Here is a 16,786-nt window from a genome sequence, read left to right on the forward strand (position 1 = left end):
TAACCCTGCTGAGGGGGCCGTGGAAGCGGGGTACGGGGGTGGGGAATGGAGGCTCAGATCACCTCGTGCTGCAGTTTAGATCTTGGCACCTTAGTGCAGAGCTCACGTCTTTATAGGTGAATGGCACCTCTTGTCACCCAAGCTGTAGATGACCAGGGCAAACTAAACCATCAAAATCCTTTGTTCCTCCCTGCCCGATTCTCCCCAAGAACTCCCTTTTGGCAGAGCCTTACTTGACCTTTGTAGTCACGTGCGGACTGCACATGCTCCATTTCCCTTTTCCGGCCCATCATGTCTTCACTCTTATCCCGACAAGTGATTCCTTTTGACCTCTGCCCAATAAACAACGATTTACTCTTATGTGGTAGTAGGTTATCGTTGGGTGTATAGGAACCGCAGATGGTGAAATACACCAGACACATCTTTTACCTCCAATTGTGAGATGAAAGGCCATGTTGCAGGCATTTCAGACAGCAAGGAGGTGGGAAGCCTGCCCTTACGGTTTAGTTTGAGTGCTGGCACCTGGCCTACCTGTCCTCTCTTGGGGTCTGCAGCCTGCCTGTGCCCCTGACCCTAGCAGGCACCCCTAGCGGCTCTTTTCCCAATCTGTTCTCCCTTCTCTGCTAAAGACATTTCTTCCCCACTTCCCAGATGTAGCCCCTCACTGTCTCTTTGGACTCCCAGGTGCATCATCTGTGGTCTGGTGCCCAGCAGAGAATGTCTCCCCTCCCTGACATCTACCCTAGAACAGAGTGCCTTTTTGGCTCTCCTCTAGTCACGACGTTTCTGATGGCAGAGGGTGAAGTTGTAAGTGCGTCCTCTTGGTTATTAATACACACATTTTATTATTAAGGGGCTGACTGAACTTCTCTCTTTGTGACTTTGGACATAAAATGTACCATGGAAAAGCTCACCTCTTTTTTATTGGTTATTTCTTTTTTTTCCTTTCTTTCCCTTTTTTTCTTATGTAGGCATATTATAACAATAAAGAAAACCAATAAAAAATTTCTCAAATCTCACAACCACAAGGCATCAGCTATTTTTACTTTTTGCTGTACAAGTATGCGTATTTTTTTCCAGTCCCTGCCCATATGCAGTGATATTAACTAGATGCAGTTTTGAAGTGCATTTACTTTTTTATGCTACATGATGATCATAGCAAGGAAATTGAATTGAGATACAGGAATATCTTGGGTAATAATGGCTTCTTATTTTGATTATTTCCCTTTAGGAAAGACACTGCTGATCCTGTAACATGGAGGATTGCCTTCATACGTCATCTGAGAATCTGTCCAAATTGGTCAGCTGGGCCCACAGCCATGGGACTATTTGCAGCCTCATTCCTAACCTGAAACACTTGCTTTCAGAAGGTTCCCATGGGAACCTCACAGCAATGTGGGGCTGTAGTGCTGGCCATGCTTATCACTGGCCACTGACAGCTACCTGCAGAGCTGGGTCCCAAGAAAGGGTCTGTTTCCAGGATAACAGAAGTTTTAACTCTGATAGTCCCAGTATAATTGGAGTGCCCTCAGAGACACAGACTAGCCCAGTTGAAAGGTACTCTGGGAGACCAGTGAAAGCGAAGCTAGACTGTAATCGGACCAGAGACTCTTGTGACTTCTCTTATTGCAGTGAGCCCTCTGAACTGGATGAAGCTGTTGAAGAATATGAAGATGAAAACACCCTGTTCGACATGGTTTGTGAGTCCTCTGTTACAGATGAGGATAGTGATGTTGAACCTCAGACCCAAAGGCCTCAAAGCATTGCTCGCAAAAGGCCTGGAATAGTACCCTCTTCTATTCATTCAAGCTCCCAGACTCAGATGGTTGATGAATGCAGCAATGATGTCATCATCAAGAAAATCAAACAAGAGATTCCCGAAGATTATTACATTGTGGCCAATGCAGAGCTGACTGGAGGAGTGGATGGACCGGCCCTCTCCTTGACTCACATGGCAAAACCCAAGCCTCAGACTCAGGCTGGTCCCTCCTGTGTCGGGTCTGCTAAGCTAATTCCCCACGTAACATCTGCCATCAGCACAGAGCTAGACCCACACGGTATGTCTGCATCCCCCTCTGTGATGTCCAGACCAGTTGTCCAGAAGACGGCTAGGGCATCTCTGGCTTCACCAAACAGAGGGCCCCCTGGTGCCCACAGCACCAACCAGCAGGTGGCCATGCAGATGCCTGTGAGCACATCCCATCCTAACAAACAGATCAGCATCCCTTTGTCTGCCCTGCAGCTGCCTGGACAGGATGAGCAAGTTGCTTCTGAAGAGTTCCTGCCCCATCTGCCCAGCCAGGTGTCCTCCTGTGAGGTAGCCCTTTCTCCCTCAGTTAACACAGAGCCAGAAGTGAGCTCCAGTCAGCATCAGCCCCCACTTGCTCCATCCATAACCACTGAGGCCATGGCACAGTGCATACCAGGTATGGCATGTGAGGTGACAGTGAGTCCCTCATCCAAGTACATCAGAGAATTCCGCGCCGTCAACACTTCTAAAACCATTGGCTCAGTTTGCTATAATTCAGGCCTTTATTATTCTTAGAAAGATAGAAATAGTGAAATGTATTACATCCAGGTGCTACTATAAAGGAAATGCTGAATTAAGGCCATACATCCAGTTGATGTATCTCAAGGCTGAGGGGATAGCTGTAGGATTGTGCTGTTGATATTGCATGGCTAGATTTAAGGTTTGTATCTAATCTTAAGCTGCATTTTTATACAGTTATTTTTGAAAACATTTTTATGCTGCCCTAGTTTCGAGATATTTGGTTGTTCTTTGAAACCAAAATGACGTTGGGTTAGTCACAGAATGACAATAGGCCTAATGTTTTTCCATTTATTTGTCTAAATCAGCTTGGCATTTCTGTTCGTTTTCGTTGGTGCGGCAGTTAAAACAAATTTTTTAAAAAGCAACAAATCTTTCTAAAAGAAGTATTTGATCTCTCAAAATTTAAAAGAACCAGATAGCTTGCATTTCTGGAATACGTGCGTCTAACTGGAGTGGATTGGGAGGAGGAAAGGGAAACAATTATATGAGGCCTCTATCTGTAATTCTAACATTCTAATGTTCTGTAATTTTAACATTCGGTACTTCTTTAATCTGGGCTATTATTATATGAAGAAGGTTTGGATGTCACACTTTTAGGTTCATGATTCAAGTCTAATAGGCCAGAAATTGGAACATAGACGAGGATGAACAGACATGCAGAGGGTATAGAAAGCAGAAATTTGTGGCTCATTTTGGTTTCATTTTACTCCCTCTCAAGAAAGTCATGTATTTTGGGAAGAGCTTCCTAGAATCCTGAGATACCTGTGCCTTTACCTTGTAACTTTCTAGAATTAAGTGACTTTACAAAATGCTTTCCCAATGTTAGTGTCAACCTTAAGATCCCCAAAGGAAATCTTTGGTTTATGATTTTTCTAACATAGTCATGGTACTATAATAAAATATACAATTGAAAATAGTCCCATCTTGATTCAGAATTGTGCTTTTCAGTTTATTCATTTTTATTGCATTTTAAAATAATAGCTTTCTTGAGACATAATTCACATACCATGAAAGTCACTCTTTTAAAATGTACAAATTCAGTGGTTTTTGGTATATTCACAAACTTGTGCAACCATCACCACTATCTAATCTCAAAACATTTTCATCACCCCAGAAAGAAACCCCATGCCCATTAGCAATCACTCTTCCCCCACATTCCAGCCCCCGTCAACCAAATAATCTACTTTCCATCTCTATGGATTTGCCTATTTCTGCACATTTCATATAAATGGAGTCATGTAGCCTTTTGTGACGGCCTTCTTGCACTTGCATAATTTTTTTAAGGTTAAGCTATTTTGTAGTGTGTGTTAGCAATTCTTTCCTTTTTATTGCCAAGTAATATTTCATTGTATGGGTAATACCATATTGTTTTTTCTTTCATCAGTTGATGACATTCAGGTTGTTTCTATTTGAGGGCTATTGTGAATAATGCTGTTAATAACATTTGTGTACAACTTTTTATGTGGATATTTCATTTCGCTTGGGCAATAACTTAGAAGTGGAATTGCTGGGTTCTCTAGTAACTCTATGTTTAACTTTTTGAGAAGTTTCCAAACTGTTTTCCAAAGTAGCTTCACCATTGTACAGTCTTACCAGTATTGTAAAAGTTTCCTATTTCTCCACATGCTCAATAATACTTCTTATTTTCTGTTTTTTTAAAAAATTATAGCTGTCCCTTTGGGTGTGTGAAGTAATATCCCATTATGGTTTTGATTTACATTATCCTAATGACTAATGTTGAATTTTTTTTCATGTGCTTACTGGCCCTTTGTATATCTTCTTTTGAGAAATTCGAATCCTTGGCCATTTTCTAATTAGGTTGTCTTTTTATTGGTAAGTTGTATGATGAGCTCTTTATACATTCTGATTACAAGTCCCTTATCAGATACATGATCTATAAATATTTTCTCCCATTCCGTGGGTTGTCCCTCCTTCCTTCTCTTTCTTTCTTTTTTTTTTTTTTTAAGTTTACTTTAGTCATTTAATAATAACTTGGTCTTTGGCTAATAGTCACATCATTAGGTACAATGTTGTCTTTATTAGGCTGGCAAAAGTCTTTGTACTACAAGGAACTCTCACTCTTGATACCTACAGGATATAAGGAGTACCTTTTCACTTAAATAATTGTTCATTTGATTTGTCTCTCCCCCACCTTTTTTTTGTAAAAGAGGAGACTTGACAGAGTTTTCTACATTCTCACTTAAATTATATTTGAGGGTGGAATTCAGAAATGTATTTTGCAAAGTGGGTCAGTACACCAAAACAGCTTAGTAAGACTGTTAACTTGAGTTGCACACACTTCCATTAAATTACCTCTGTAAAGCGAGATGGCAAGACGTCCTTGCATCTGCCGAATGGATAGTAAATGAGATATTGAGGCTCTTTACTAAACCAAATATGAGTATCTTACGATATATAACTATTTCAGAGAAGAAATTCAGCCTATTGCAAAAAGTATTTTTTTTTTTTTTTAAACACGTAGAGAAGAGTATATTTATTTATTTATTTATTTTTGTTGCTGAGAGCCCACTGGCCCATGTGGGATTCGAACCGGCAGCCTTCGGAGTTAGGATCATGGAGCTCTAACCGCCTGCGCCACCGGGCCGGCCCCGCAAAAAGTATTTTAATCTATTTTTTTGTTGTATAGATTACATTTTCTTAGGGTTTTTTTTTTTCCTTTTCTCAATGAAATTGCACTTTTTATGATAGCTATAAAAAGCAAGCATGGCCAAGGATGGCACATAACATACACAGTCATAAATTATGATTTGGCTTTATTCTCCCAGAGAGGATAAGTTTAGCGTGGAGATGAACCTTCAAGAAAAACAGTCTTGAAGAACTGGTGATTGGAGTTTCCAAGGAATGATCCTGATGTTTTCATTCATTGCTCTGTGGAAGGATATTATGTTGCTAAGATATTGTTGGGTTTTTAGAGAAGCTATTTGGATTGGAAACATCAATGGGACAATTAAAAATCTGATTGACATTTTTCTATTGGGAGAGATATGTGAAGATAACTTAACAATTTATCTTTGTTGCACAGAGCCCAAACTATGCTTTGTGCTATAAAAGTTTTATTTGTTTTTGCATATTTATTTATAGTAAATAGTTGTACTCAAAATTTTACTTATTTATTTTGTATATTTATTTACAGTAAATAGTGTTTATTATAAACATAGATTTTTTTTTAATTTAGAATCCAGCACATCCAAATAAATGTATGTGAGTAAATATGTACAGATGAACCTTACACAGTTAATAAGTATAGCATACTTTGGATTAAGCAAAGAAGAGAGGTTCTGAAAGAAATAGCTGAAAGCAGAATCAGGGACATTTAAAATGGATGTCGTATAAGTCTTTATCAAATGGAGTCTTTATCAAATCATTGTAGAAATATTACATACCTTTGAGTAACTTTTTTTAAGTAAAGAATTTGACAAATGACTATTGAATCAGCCAGAACAAAGAGAAATTGTTCCACTTTGTTTAGTTTTACTGATGTCATTTAATTCTGTTCCCCCACTGGAAAATCATCCTTATTTCTGTTCAGAACTAAACTCACAATGTTATAAAATGTTATCAAGGTGTGGATAAAATTATTAATTTTCATGTCAGTTCTGTCATACTGTTCAACCCAAATCTTAGCAAATAGTAACAAGTAAAGAGAACGTACATTATTAGAATTATTGACTATCTCCCAGCAGCTTAGATTCTATTAGTTTTTGAGGTTTTTAATTTGGACATTTGGCATAATTTTAAATCTCTATTACACCATGAGTTGGGTTTTTATGTGTATATTTCTTAAATATGCACACATACACACCACACCCTATAATTTTGTGCAGAGACCTCAGCTCTTATATCAGAAGTTTTGTAGTAGCAAGCAATCAACTTCCGCTTATCAGATTTGTTATATATATATATATATATATATATATATATATATATATATATGTTTTTTCTTTTGAAAATACACATTTTTATCTTATTCTAATAGATTCATATATATTCTTTATATATTTGAAATATTAACTCATAGTTGATTGGGTATGTTGGAAATACATAATCATGTATATTAGAAATACATTTCTTAATTTACCATTAACCTTTAATTTTGTTGACGGCATTTTTTTCTTTAGAATGTTTTAATACCCAATTTTTTTTAATTCAACTTAGTCAAACAGAAACAAAAATAATTTACTCCTTTTTCTCAACCTCTACCCCCTACCTCTAACAACCACCATTTTGTTCTCTGCATCTATGAGCTTGTTTTGTTTTTTCTTGGTGTAGATTTCCACATGTAAGAGAAATCATAAGGTATTTGTCTTGCTCTTCCTGATTTATTTCACTTAGCTTAATGCCCTTGAGGTCTATCCATGTTGTCAAAAATAGCAAGATTTCATTTTTTTATGGCTGAATAATATGTCAGTGAGTGTGTGTGTGCGTGTGTGTGTGTTTGTGTGTGTATCACATCTTCTTTGTCCGTTCATCCATCAGTAGACACTTAGGTTGTTTCCATATAGTGGCTATTGTAAATAATGCTGTAATGAACATGGGGGTACATCTGTCTTTTTGAATTAGCATTTTCATTTTCTTTGGATAAATACCCAGGGAATTGCTGAATCAGATGGTAATTCTACTTTTAAATTTTTGAGGAACCTTCATGCTGTCTTCCAGAGTGGCTGTATCGATTCACGTTGCAGAAGGATTCCCTTTTCACTACATCCTCACCAACGCTTGTTATTTCTCATCTTTTTGATAGTAGCCATTCTGATAGGTGTGAGGTGATTTCTCACTGTGGTTTTATTTTCAATTATTCCACTTTTTAAAAAAAATTTATTGGGGAACAGTGTGTTTCTCCAGGGCCCATCAGCTCCAAGTTGTTGTCCTGCAGCCTAGTTCTGGGGGTGCAGCTCAGCTCAAGTCGAGTCTCCATTTTCAATCTTAGTTGCAGGGGACACAGCCCACCATCCCCTGGTGGGAATTGAACCGGCGACCTTGTTGTCAAGAGCTAGCGCTCTAACCAACAGAGCCATCCAGCCGCCCCTCCAGAAGCTTACCCTCCAGAAGCTTAGCGGCAGCTTGATGTCTTCAATCTACTAGATGTGGAGGGCGCAGCTCACTGGCCCATGTGGGAATTGAACTGGCAACCCTGTTGTTCAGAGCTCGCGTTCTAACCACTGGGACATCTGGCTGCCCTGTTTATCCATTTTTAATCAGATTTTTTTTTTACTATTGCGTTGTGGTATTTTTTGAACTATGGATTTTCTTAATTTTTATGAAGGCTATTCTTTCTACCTTTATCTATCTAGCTAGTTAGTTATCAGCTTTCCTGCCTTTGGTATTTTGCTTAGAAAGTTCTTTCCCTGCCTTGAACGAGAGAAATATTTACCTATATTTTCCTCTGGTTCTTTTCTGATTTTCTTTTCCTCTCCTCCCGTTCTGTCTTCTTTCTTTTTTCACATTTAACTCTATAATAAAATATATTTGGGAGTGGAACCTCACTTCATTATTTTTGCAGGTAGTCAAATGTTCCAGCATCATTTGTTGAATAATTCTCATTTTCCACTGAATTGATTTATGTACCATATTTTTTATAATTAGTCTATATCTAGATTTTCAACTCCATTTTTATTGATTTATCTTTTTTCTAATTTTTACTATTCAATTATATTTTATACAAAACAAAATGCATACAGAGAAAAAGAGGGGTTCGTCTAAAGCATTTAATAGAATACTTTTGAAAAACTACTCAAAATTGGGTTCAGTTAGCTTTTAAAAATTGAATCAGTCTTTGAGGCATCAAGCCCTCCCCCTGGAAATGGTATTGAGATCAGTCACATAGACCACACAGCTGAGTTTGGGAACGGTGGGAGTGTTCTCCCAAGGACACACTGGATTCTGTTCTTGAAAAGGGCAGCAAACCAGAGATACCCACTACTATTTATGTGGGGTTTGTTTTTTGTTTGTTTTTGGTGTGTTTTCTTTTTTGAGATTTAGTATATAAATAACAGGTTTCAAATATAAGGGATACAAATAGTTAAAAATGTGTGTGTGTGTGTGTGCGTGCGTATGCATGTATATGTGTGTATACACACTCACACACACACACACACACACACACACACACATGTTATTTGATATATTTCCTTATTCCACAAGAAATATATGCCTCTTTTTGCAAGATGGAACAAGACTAAATTTGTTTTCTTAGCCATGCCCTTTCCTGTGCTTTCCTGTAAGAAGACCTGAGACATAAATTCTGAAAGGTAAGAGAGGCCAAGTACAAATTCATTCTCAGTTTATGCCATCGTTTCCCTCCTTCTCATAACGGGGTGCTCATCTGGATTGAGATGGTGGACAGTGCTGGCCATTGACATAGGAGAGCCTGGCCACTCAGAGTTTGGAATCAGACGTGCCCAGCTTGATTCCCACCCCTCCCCCCTGCTGGCCTTGTGACTTTAAGTCATTTCTTTTCTCTGAGACTCAGTTTGCTTATTTCAAAGTAATGTTAATAATGCCTGATTTATATACCACGTTTTGTTTATAATTGGGTTTATTTCTAGATTTTCAATTCTGTTTTTTAAAATTTCTTTATCTTTTTTCTTCTAGTTTTTACAATTTGATTATATTTTATACAAAACAAAATGCATTCAGTGGAAAACGAGGGGTGTAGTTTGAAAACCAAATGTAAAAATACAGGTAAAGCCCACTAAAGAATGTACCTGACGTATGATAAACATTTAATGAATAGTAGTTTCTACCATTATTTTTACTTTCATTGTCATTGTCTTTGTTGCCATTATTAGCTTGTGCTCAATACTCTTAAATACTGATGTAGATTCCAATTTAATGCAGTTACACCCATTCATCTACTAAAACAGGGTCCACGGACCAGTATCACCAGTATCATCTGGGAGCTAATTAGAAGTGCAGAATTTCAGGCTGTACCCCTGACCCACGGAATCTGAATTTGCATTTTAACAAGCTCTCCAGGTAACTTGTGTGCACACTGAAGCTTGAGAAGCAGTGATCTGAGGAATGCAGGATCCGCATTCTAAGGCTCATTGTTATTTCATCTGGCCACCCAGTAACTCTGAATACTTCCTGTGTGAGAGAATTCCCTCCTTTGTGCGTCTGCCTGTCCCCACTAGGTTCAGAGGTTATATTCCTTCAGATTCTTTGTTTAAAACAATGAAAGCCCAGTCTAGCTAGTTTAGGCAGAAAAATAATTTAATAAAGGCCACAGAATTTCCTGGAACACCAGGAAACTTGCTTTCTGAGTTTACATTGCAGGGAGGGCACAGTCTTATGATCTCAGGCTTTGCCAGTCAAATACGTGCACACCAGACTCTAATCAGAAGTACCTGAAAGAATCTGTTTTGGTAAATAACAGTCTGTAGAGGCTGCAGGAGCAGCGTTCCAATAGTAGTTCCACTGTTAGAGGCCCAAGCTGGAGTTTTCTCTACGAGAGCAAATCTCTGATGTGGTCGGGGAATTATTTGTAGACACCTCCAAGTCTGAGTTACATTAGTAAATTCTGTGGCCTTTATTAAATTCTTTTTCTGCCTAAACTAACTAAACTGGACTTTCATTGTTTTAAACAAAGAATCTGGAGGAATATAGCCTCTGAACCTAGGAAAGGTGTTAACCTCTCCTAGGTGTTGCATGAAAAATAAAATCATTTCCTTTTTGCCACTAGGTTTGTATTTTCAGCTAAATAAATAACATCCCCTTGGTGAGTAACCACTGGTACCGTGATGCCCCCTATTGTGTGCTTATCTCCGTGTACAAACTGTACAAGCAACCCATTGGATGCTGAGGGGTAGAGATAGCTTCTGCTCACGCTAAACCTTCCCTCCCTTCTCAGTGGGAGTTTTTGCTGAAATATGTCCACTGAGGCGAGTGATTGGCCCTATAGGTTACACATTCCTTACCTAGAATGGCAGAAGGAGGTACATAGTGCCTTTGCTTCAGCCGAGGGCTTTAAGGGCAGTTCTATGAAGTAAGAGAAGTGCCAAGTTGGAGCTTCTTATCACCATGTTGAATATTTATTAAAAAGTTGATTTTGAATTATTAGTTTCCCTTAGGTGTATCTTTTTCCAGGTAAACTCACATGAGACTATTTCCTGAAATGATCTGTTTTATTTCTTCACCATTTCTCAGTTTGATCCCTATGGCAAAGAAACTAAACAGCAAAACCACCAGGAGGTAGCCCAAATTAGGAGAATATTAGAAATCTAGACATTGGCGTTTTGTATTGCCTCGTATACTTCTTTTCTTCCTTGTACCTTCCATTTCTTTTCCTCCTTACATAATTTCATCTTCGAGTTGCAATTGGTAGTGGCGGTAATATGGAATGTTTGCTGAGGTCTGGTGATCTATTAGGCCTATTTCTTAGCATAAACTTAATGGACTAGATGCTTACTAATTGACTTGTGTTCCCTTTCTCTAGTAATACTGAGACAGACTTGGTTGGAGCTGGAGACTTTAATGGAACCACACAGCGCCCTCCGCTTCAATGCTAGTGCCTTGCACATAGTATGCAGATGGCCATCGTGTGGATAAATAATTGACAACAAGAACATACCCTAGGGAAAAGTTATGTACCTGGGCCCAGGAGTTCCCAGGACTCACTGCTTGATGTTAGCAACATCATCTAAAAGCAATAACCTTGTTTCATTCCTCCACTTACCTAATGGGGCAGTGAAGAAATCAGTCCTTCTCCCCCATTATGATATGGGACATGATGTCCATAGAAAGAGAGAGCAAGTCCAAACCTTGATGGAATTATAGATCCCTAATGTGTTACCGAGCTCCATGAGCCATTGCAGATCTGTACTAACAGCACCCCTTTCCACAGCCTTTTGGAGGCTACCTTCCATCCCTCTGCTGGTAGCATAAGGTCTCATTGTTTCTCTTCTTGAAGATCACTAGTTATTGACTCTCCTACTTGGGTGTCAGGATCTTCTTTCCCAGAAGTGCCAGTGTCGTAAAGCCCTTCCTCCCCAATCAGTCACAAGGCAATTGTCAGAGTGGTGGTGGGGGATACCTTAGGTATAGTAGAAAGCCTGTAATCATGATGCATTTAAGGAGCTGAGGGGTTGGTCTCCAGACCCTGGCTGGTGAACACTCCCCTTCTTCCTTCCTGCAATGCAGTTCTTAGAAAAGAGAAAGCCTGGGTGTTAAATGAATAGTTTTCAGCCTTGTTTTCTACACTGGCAGAGAGAGGTATGGAAAGGAGATATGTGATTAAGTACAGTAATTCCGTTAAAAAAAGAAAAAGAATTGAATGCATGTCTTTTCAAAGTATTTGGGTTTTTACAAAGAAAGTTTTACCAAGGCAATAATGAAAACCCATTATAACTTATGTAACATATAATGTATAACTTACACATCTTATTATAAAGCTGTAGTAATTAAAATGGAATGGTCTGATATAAAGATAGACAAATAGAGCCATGGAACAGGATAAAGAGCTCAGAAACATACGTATACATATACAGGAACTATATGGGAAACAGATGTCATGACAAATCCATGGGCGGAGGACGGACCAGTCAATGAATGGTGTTGGCCAACTGTCACCCATGTGGAACAAAGTAAAATTAGATCCTTACTTCACATCAGACGTGAAAGCAAATGTTGAGAGATCTAAATGTGGAGATATGAAACTTAAAACTGTTTGACAGAAATATTGCAAAATGGCTGTAGTGTTTGGACGAGTTTTTAAACATGACGTGGAAAGCACAACCATAAAGGAAAAAAATTAAAATGGTGACAGCCTTAAAATAAAAATCTTAGCTGGGACGGGATACCGTAAACAAAGTTAAAAGACAGGCAACAATCTATGAAACGATTTTTATGTGTATAACCAAAAATACTCATATCCAGAATATATAAAGAACTGCCACAGATCAGCAGGGGAAAGGTCAAATAACCCAGTAGGGAAATGAGCAAAGGAAATGAAGAAGCACTTCTAATAAGAGGAAACCCATAGAGTTAATAAACATGAAAAATGCTCAACCTCACTGGTAATCAAGGAAATGCTAGTTAAAACAACAATAAGGTACCATCAGAAAGGCATAAGTTATAAATTTTAACTATCCTAAGTGTTGAACGTATGGGAAAATGGGAACATGTTGGGGGGAATATAAATCGATACAACGATTTTGGAGAGCAATTTACAGTATCTAATAAAGATGTGCGTATCATACAACCTAGGATTTCAGTTTCTAGACTTCTGCCCTAGAGAAACTTCCATATATATATATATATATATATATATATATATATATGTATATTTTTTCTCAAAAATAAAAATGTACACAGGTATACATTGCAATTTTGTGGTAACAAGGGAAAAAATCAGTTAACAACCTCAATGTCTGCCAATAGAAAAACAGATAAATTGTGATGTATTTTTCAGTGGAATATATGCATCAGCCAAGTCTGCATTTATTAACACAGATAAATCTTGAAAACAAAGTTGCAGATTAATACTTAGAGTACCATACCTTTAAAAAACACATTACTACGTACTACTGTATGTTATACATATACGCGTACATACACACAACACACATAAACATGGAATAAAGGAGACACACCAGATACATGATAATGGTTACCTTTGAGGAAGAGGGGGAATTGAAACGGGTGCACAGGAAACTTGAACTGTACCTGTAACATTTTCTTTTTAAAACATGCAAAAAATATGACAAAATATTAACGTGTTAAATTTGGAATGACAGGAACGTGAATTTGTGTCATACAAGAAGCAGTATAAGCTCAGTGCTTAATTATGGAAATCCAGACTCACGCTTGCCTGGATTCAAACCCCAGCTCTGTCACTCATTTTCTGGGTGGCTTTGGCAAATTACTTAACCTCTTTGTGGCTTAGCTTTCTCATCTGTAAAATGAAGAAAATAATGTATCTATATTATAGAGTTGATATAAGGATTAAATTAATTTACACAAAGCCCTCTGGTTCATGGTAAGCATACTTTAATATTATTCTGTATCCTTTTCTGTATATTTTTTAATGTGATTACTTTTAAAATACAGATTATGAAGCATAAATAAAATTGTGGGCATTAAGACATTGTTATTATTACTGAATACAGAAGGGTTTTTTGTAAGAAAGCAAAACTTGACAAACATTGTCTTCCAGTGTACTTGTTTATGAACAAAGAACTTGACAACTATTCTTACAAATTTCAGTACTATGGCTTTCCTCCTTATGATTATGATGGGATGCTGTCATGGGGAATTTTTTTTAAGTTCTGCTGGAATAAATAAAAAAACACAGAAACAACATGTCCTCTATTACCTATGTAGCACTTTTATTTCTAGGATTAACACTGCCTGAATCACACAAAGAAAGAGATTGTTTCCTTTATTTTACTGAAGGGAAATGAGGCATCAAAAACACTAGATGATTTGCTTGTAGTTACAATGGGAAGAAACTTGATCTCATACTTACTAAGAGAGATGGAGTTGCTGCTTTGCACCATGGTCCCTAACTCTGCTTGTCTTGGTGTAGAAATAACCAGAATCACTGATTGCTGCCCCTTCTTTCATTTTCAGGTCATGCCTATCACTTATCCAAACTTTAGGCTGCTAGAGTATATCCTAAAGAAATCATCTATTTTTTCTGAGATTCATTTTTAAAAGGACCCACAGTTTAATAGTACCAGGAACAAGGAGACATGTGTCTTAGTCTCTTTTTCTACTGAGCATCTGGACACATCACTTGCACTTCAATTTATCAATTTTTGTTTTCAGAATCAACTGTATGGCAGGGCTGGTGAAAATACAGAGATGAATGTCAAATTCCCTGCCCCCAGAATCTCCTTGTTTAGAGCAGGAGGCAGGCAAAACAACTCCAACTCCTAGTGGATACAAAGAGGCCTTATGGGACACAAGGAAGGGCATTTCCAGTTGAAGGAACAACATGAACAAAGATGTTAGGTCACGGGCATACGCAGACTACTTAGGGAAGCAGGGATTTCAGTGTGGCTTGAGAGGAGATTTCGGAGGGATCAGAGTTACTGCTGGAAAGTCAGGCTGGTGCCATCTGTGCATGTGATGTCACCAATGTCCTACATGAGGAGAAGAGGGATACAGTTCATTATCTTAGAAGATCACACTGCTAACAGTGGGAAGGTAGAGACTGGGACACAAGAGCCTTCGACATAGGGTATTACAGTGACCAGATAGAGGCAGTAAGTGCTCAAATGAGGCAACAAGAAAGGCACTGCACAGGAGGAGATGAGGTTACTGTTTTGAGAGTTAGGAAGTACAGACCTTGAGCACAGCTGAGTATTTGGCCTCTCAGGATCTCTGTTGACATCCTCATATTTTCTATCCAAAGGCACTGTTTTAGGTAATGCAGAAAGGTCTTCAGGACACAGATATCTACAGTGAAGTCATAATTCTCTGTATAAGATAAAACAATGTTAATAATTCTGAAGCGTGCTACGACCATTCATTCATTCATTTATTCATTCATTGATTCCTCAACAAGTATCCACTGGAAGACTACAGTTGCAAAGTTAAAGTTGGCTACTGGGAGTATAGCAACATAGAGGGCAAAAACATGGTTCCTGTTCTCATACTGCCTTCACGAATGGGAGAAAGACATCCTAACACTTACCCTCTCCAAACATCTCCAATTGAAAAAAGCAAAACTGAACCAAGATATTGTTCAACTATGAATGACTTTGTAAGACTAAACTGATTGCCTTTAGATAATACATTTATTAAGGCCATTTCTAGGATGATATATGGTTAAAATGGTTAAATGAATAATTAAGCCACAATGATAAATGAAAGGTGAATCTTTCTTAGCTGGAAATTAAATGTGCAGAGGCTGCAGGCAACCCATTCCACATCATAATTTATTTGAAACACTTTCTCTCTGCTAAAGATAACAGGAGCCTAGTTCTATTAAAATTGTAATATTGCATATTTTTGCAGACAACCAATGACCTATCTTTAAGAATTAAAAATGTAATTGTTTACTAGTTTTCTGAAAGGCAAAAATAGAAAATTAAGTTAATTGCTCTCTATTGTGCAAATACACAATTTTTTGAAAAATTACGTTTTATCACTTTTTCTCCAGTGCTTGCACATCCTTCCTTATCATTTGTTTTAATATTTCACAAGAAAATCTTCCCAATTAACTTTATTTCTTTAAAATACATTTTTCTATTATACGAATGAAGTAAAAACTGTTATTTTTATATATTTAGAAGTTCACCTAAACATAATTGAAACTTCCAAATATGCAACGTGCCCAAATACAGCAGACTAACGAATAGCTGTAAACCTCAGAATATAATTCTTCTTCAGTGAATGCGGATTTGACTAAGACTGTTTGGGAGCCAGGAAGCAGTTCAGATTGAAAAGGCCTTGACCTTGATTTTCTAGCCTGGGTATCCATTCCTTGTGGTCTGAAAAGATGAAATCGTATACAACCCAGAGCAAACAAGTCGGTGTGGGGCACTGAAGACTTAGCTTCAGTGTCCGGTCATCCCTGTTTCTCTTTTCCTCAGAGAAGCAGCAGCCTCCCCTTCTCCACACTCACTGAGCTCTGCGTGACCATCTTGGGTCTCCACAGGGAAGGGCAGAGTGCAGATCCACTGTATTTTAGGGCCAGCAATAATTCTCAATCTAGATCTCATTTATGTAACTAATGGCTTGTGTTCCCAAAAGTGTATTAGACTTACAATAAGTATTTATATAACATGGCAAAGTGATACATTATACTTCTATGGCTACAAGATGATTTTAAGCTTTATTTTAGGTGAGAACAGTGATCAGATTTACAGTCAAGTAAATCTGATTTAGTGATCTATGCACCTTAGTTGGTTTATTGACTTCAGTTATGATATGTATCAGGTTGATTCCTCAATACTGCCTTAAAACTAAGGGATTGCTTTCTTAAACAAAAACAATAATATTTATTGCCTTTTCAATTTATTTTTATCAAGGTGTAATATGTGTATGCAGCAATCAATAAAATAATATTGCTGAACAATATTGTATACATCTGTTTCTTGATTTTTTTCCTTGATGTATCAGTTTCAGAAATATTACATACTGCTTATGAATGATGATTTAACTCATTTTCATTACCCTTCTAATATTTGGTTGCTATGCGATTAAAATACACAAGTAACCAATAGAAAAATTAACAATAATGAAAAAGAGGAAATAATATGTTTTCTC

General features: G+C 37.7%; 1 protein-coding gene across 4 annotated transcripts in view; it reads left to right on the plus strand.

Annotated features, from left to right (window-relative positions):
* The window catches only part of KIAA1958, a 129,397-nt gene that overhangs the window by 64,125 nt on the left and 48,486 nt on the right, over positions 1 to 16,786 (plus strand). For all 4 annotated transcript variants that reach the window (XM_081065401.1, XM_081065402.1, XM_081065399.1 and 1 more), the window contains one exon: positions 1,232 to 2,426. In XM_081065401.1, coding sequence (XP_080921527.1) covers positions 1,256 to 2,426 — 1,171 coding nt within the window. In that variant the 5' untranslated portion in view covers positions 1,232 to 1,255. The remainder of the gene's footprint in view (positions 1 to 1,231; positions 2,427 to 16,786) is intronic.

The sequence above is a fragment of the Rhinolophus hipposideros genome (assembly GCF_964194185.1).
Source record: "Rhinolophus hipposideros genome assembly, chromosome: 11".
Taxonomy (NCBI): Eukaryota; Metazoa; Chordata; class Mammalia; order Chiroptera; family Rhinolophidae; genus Rhinolophus; species Rhinolophus hipposideros.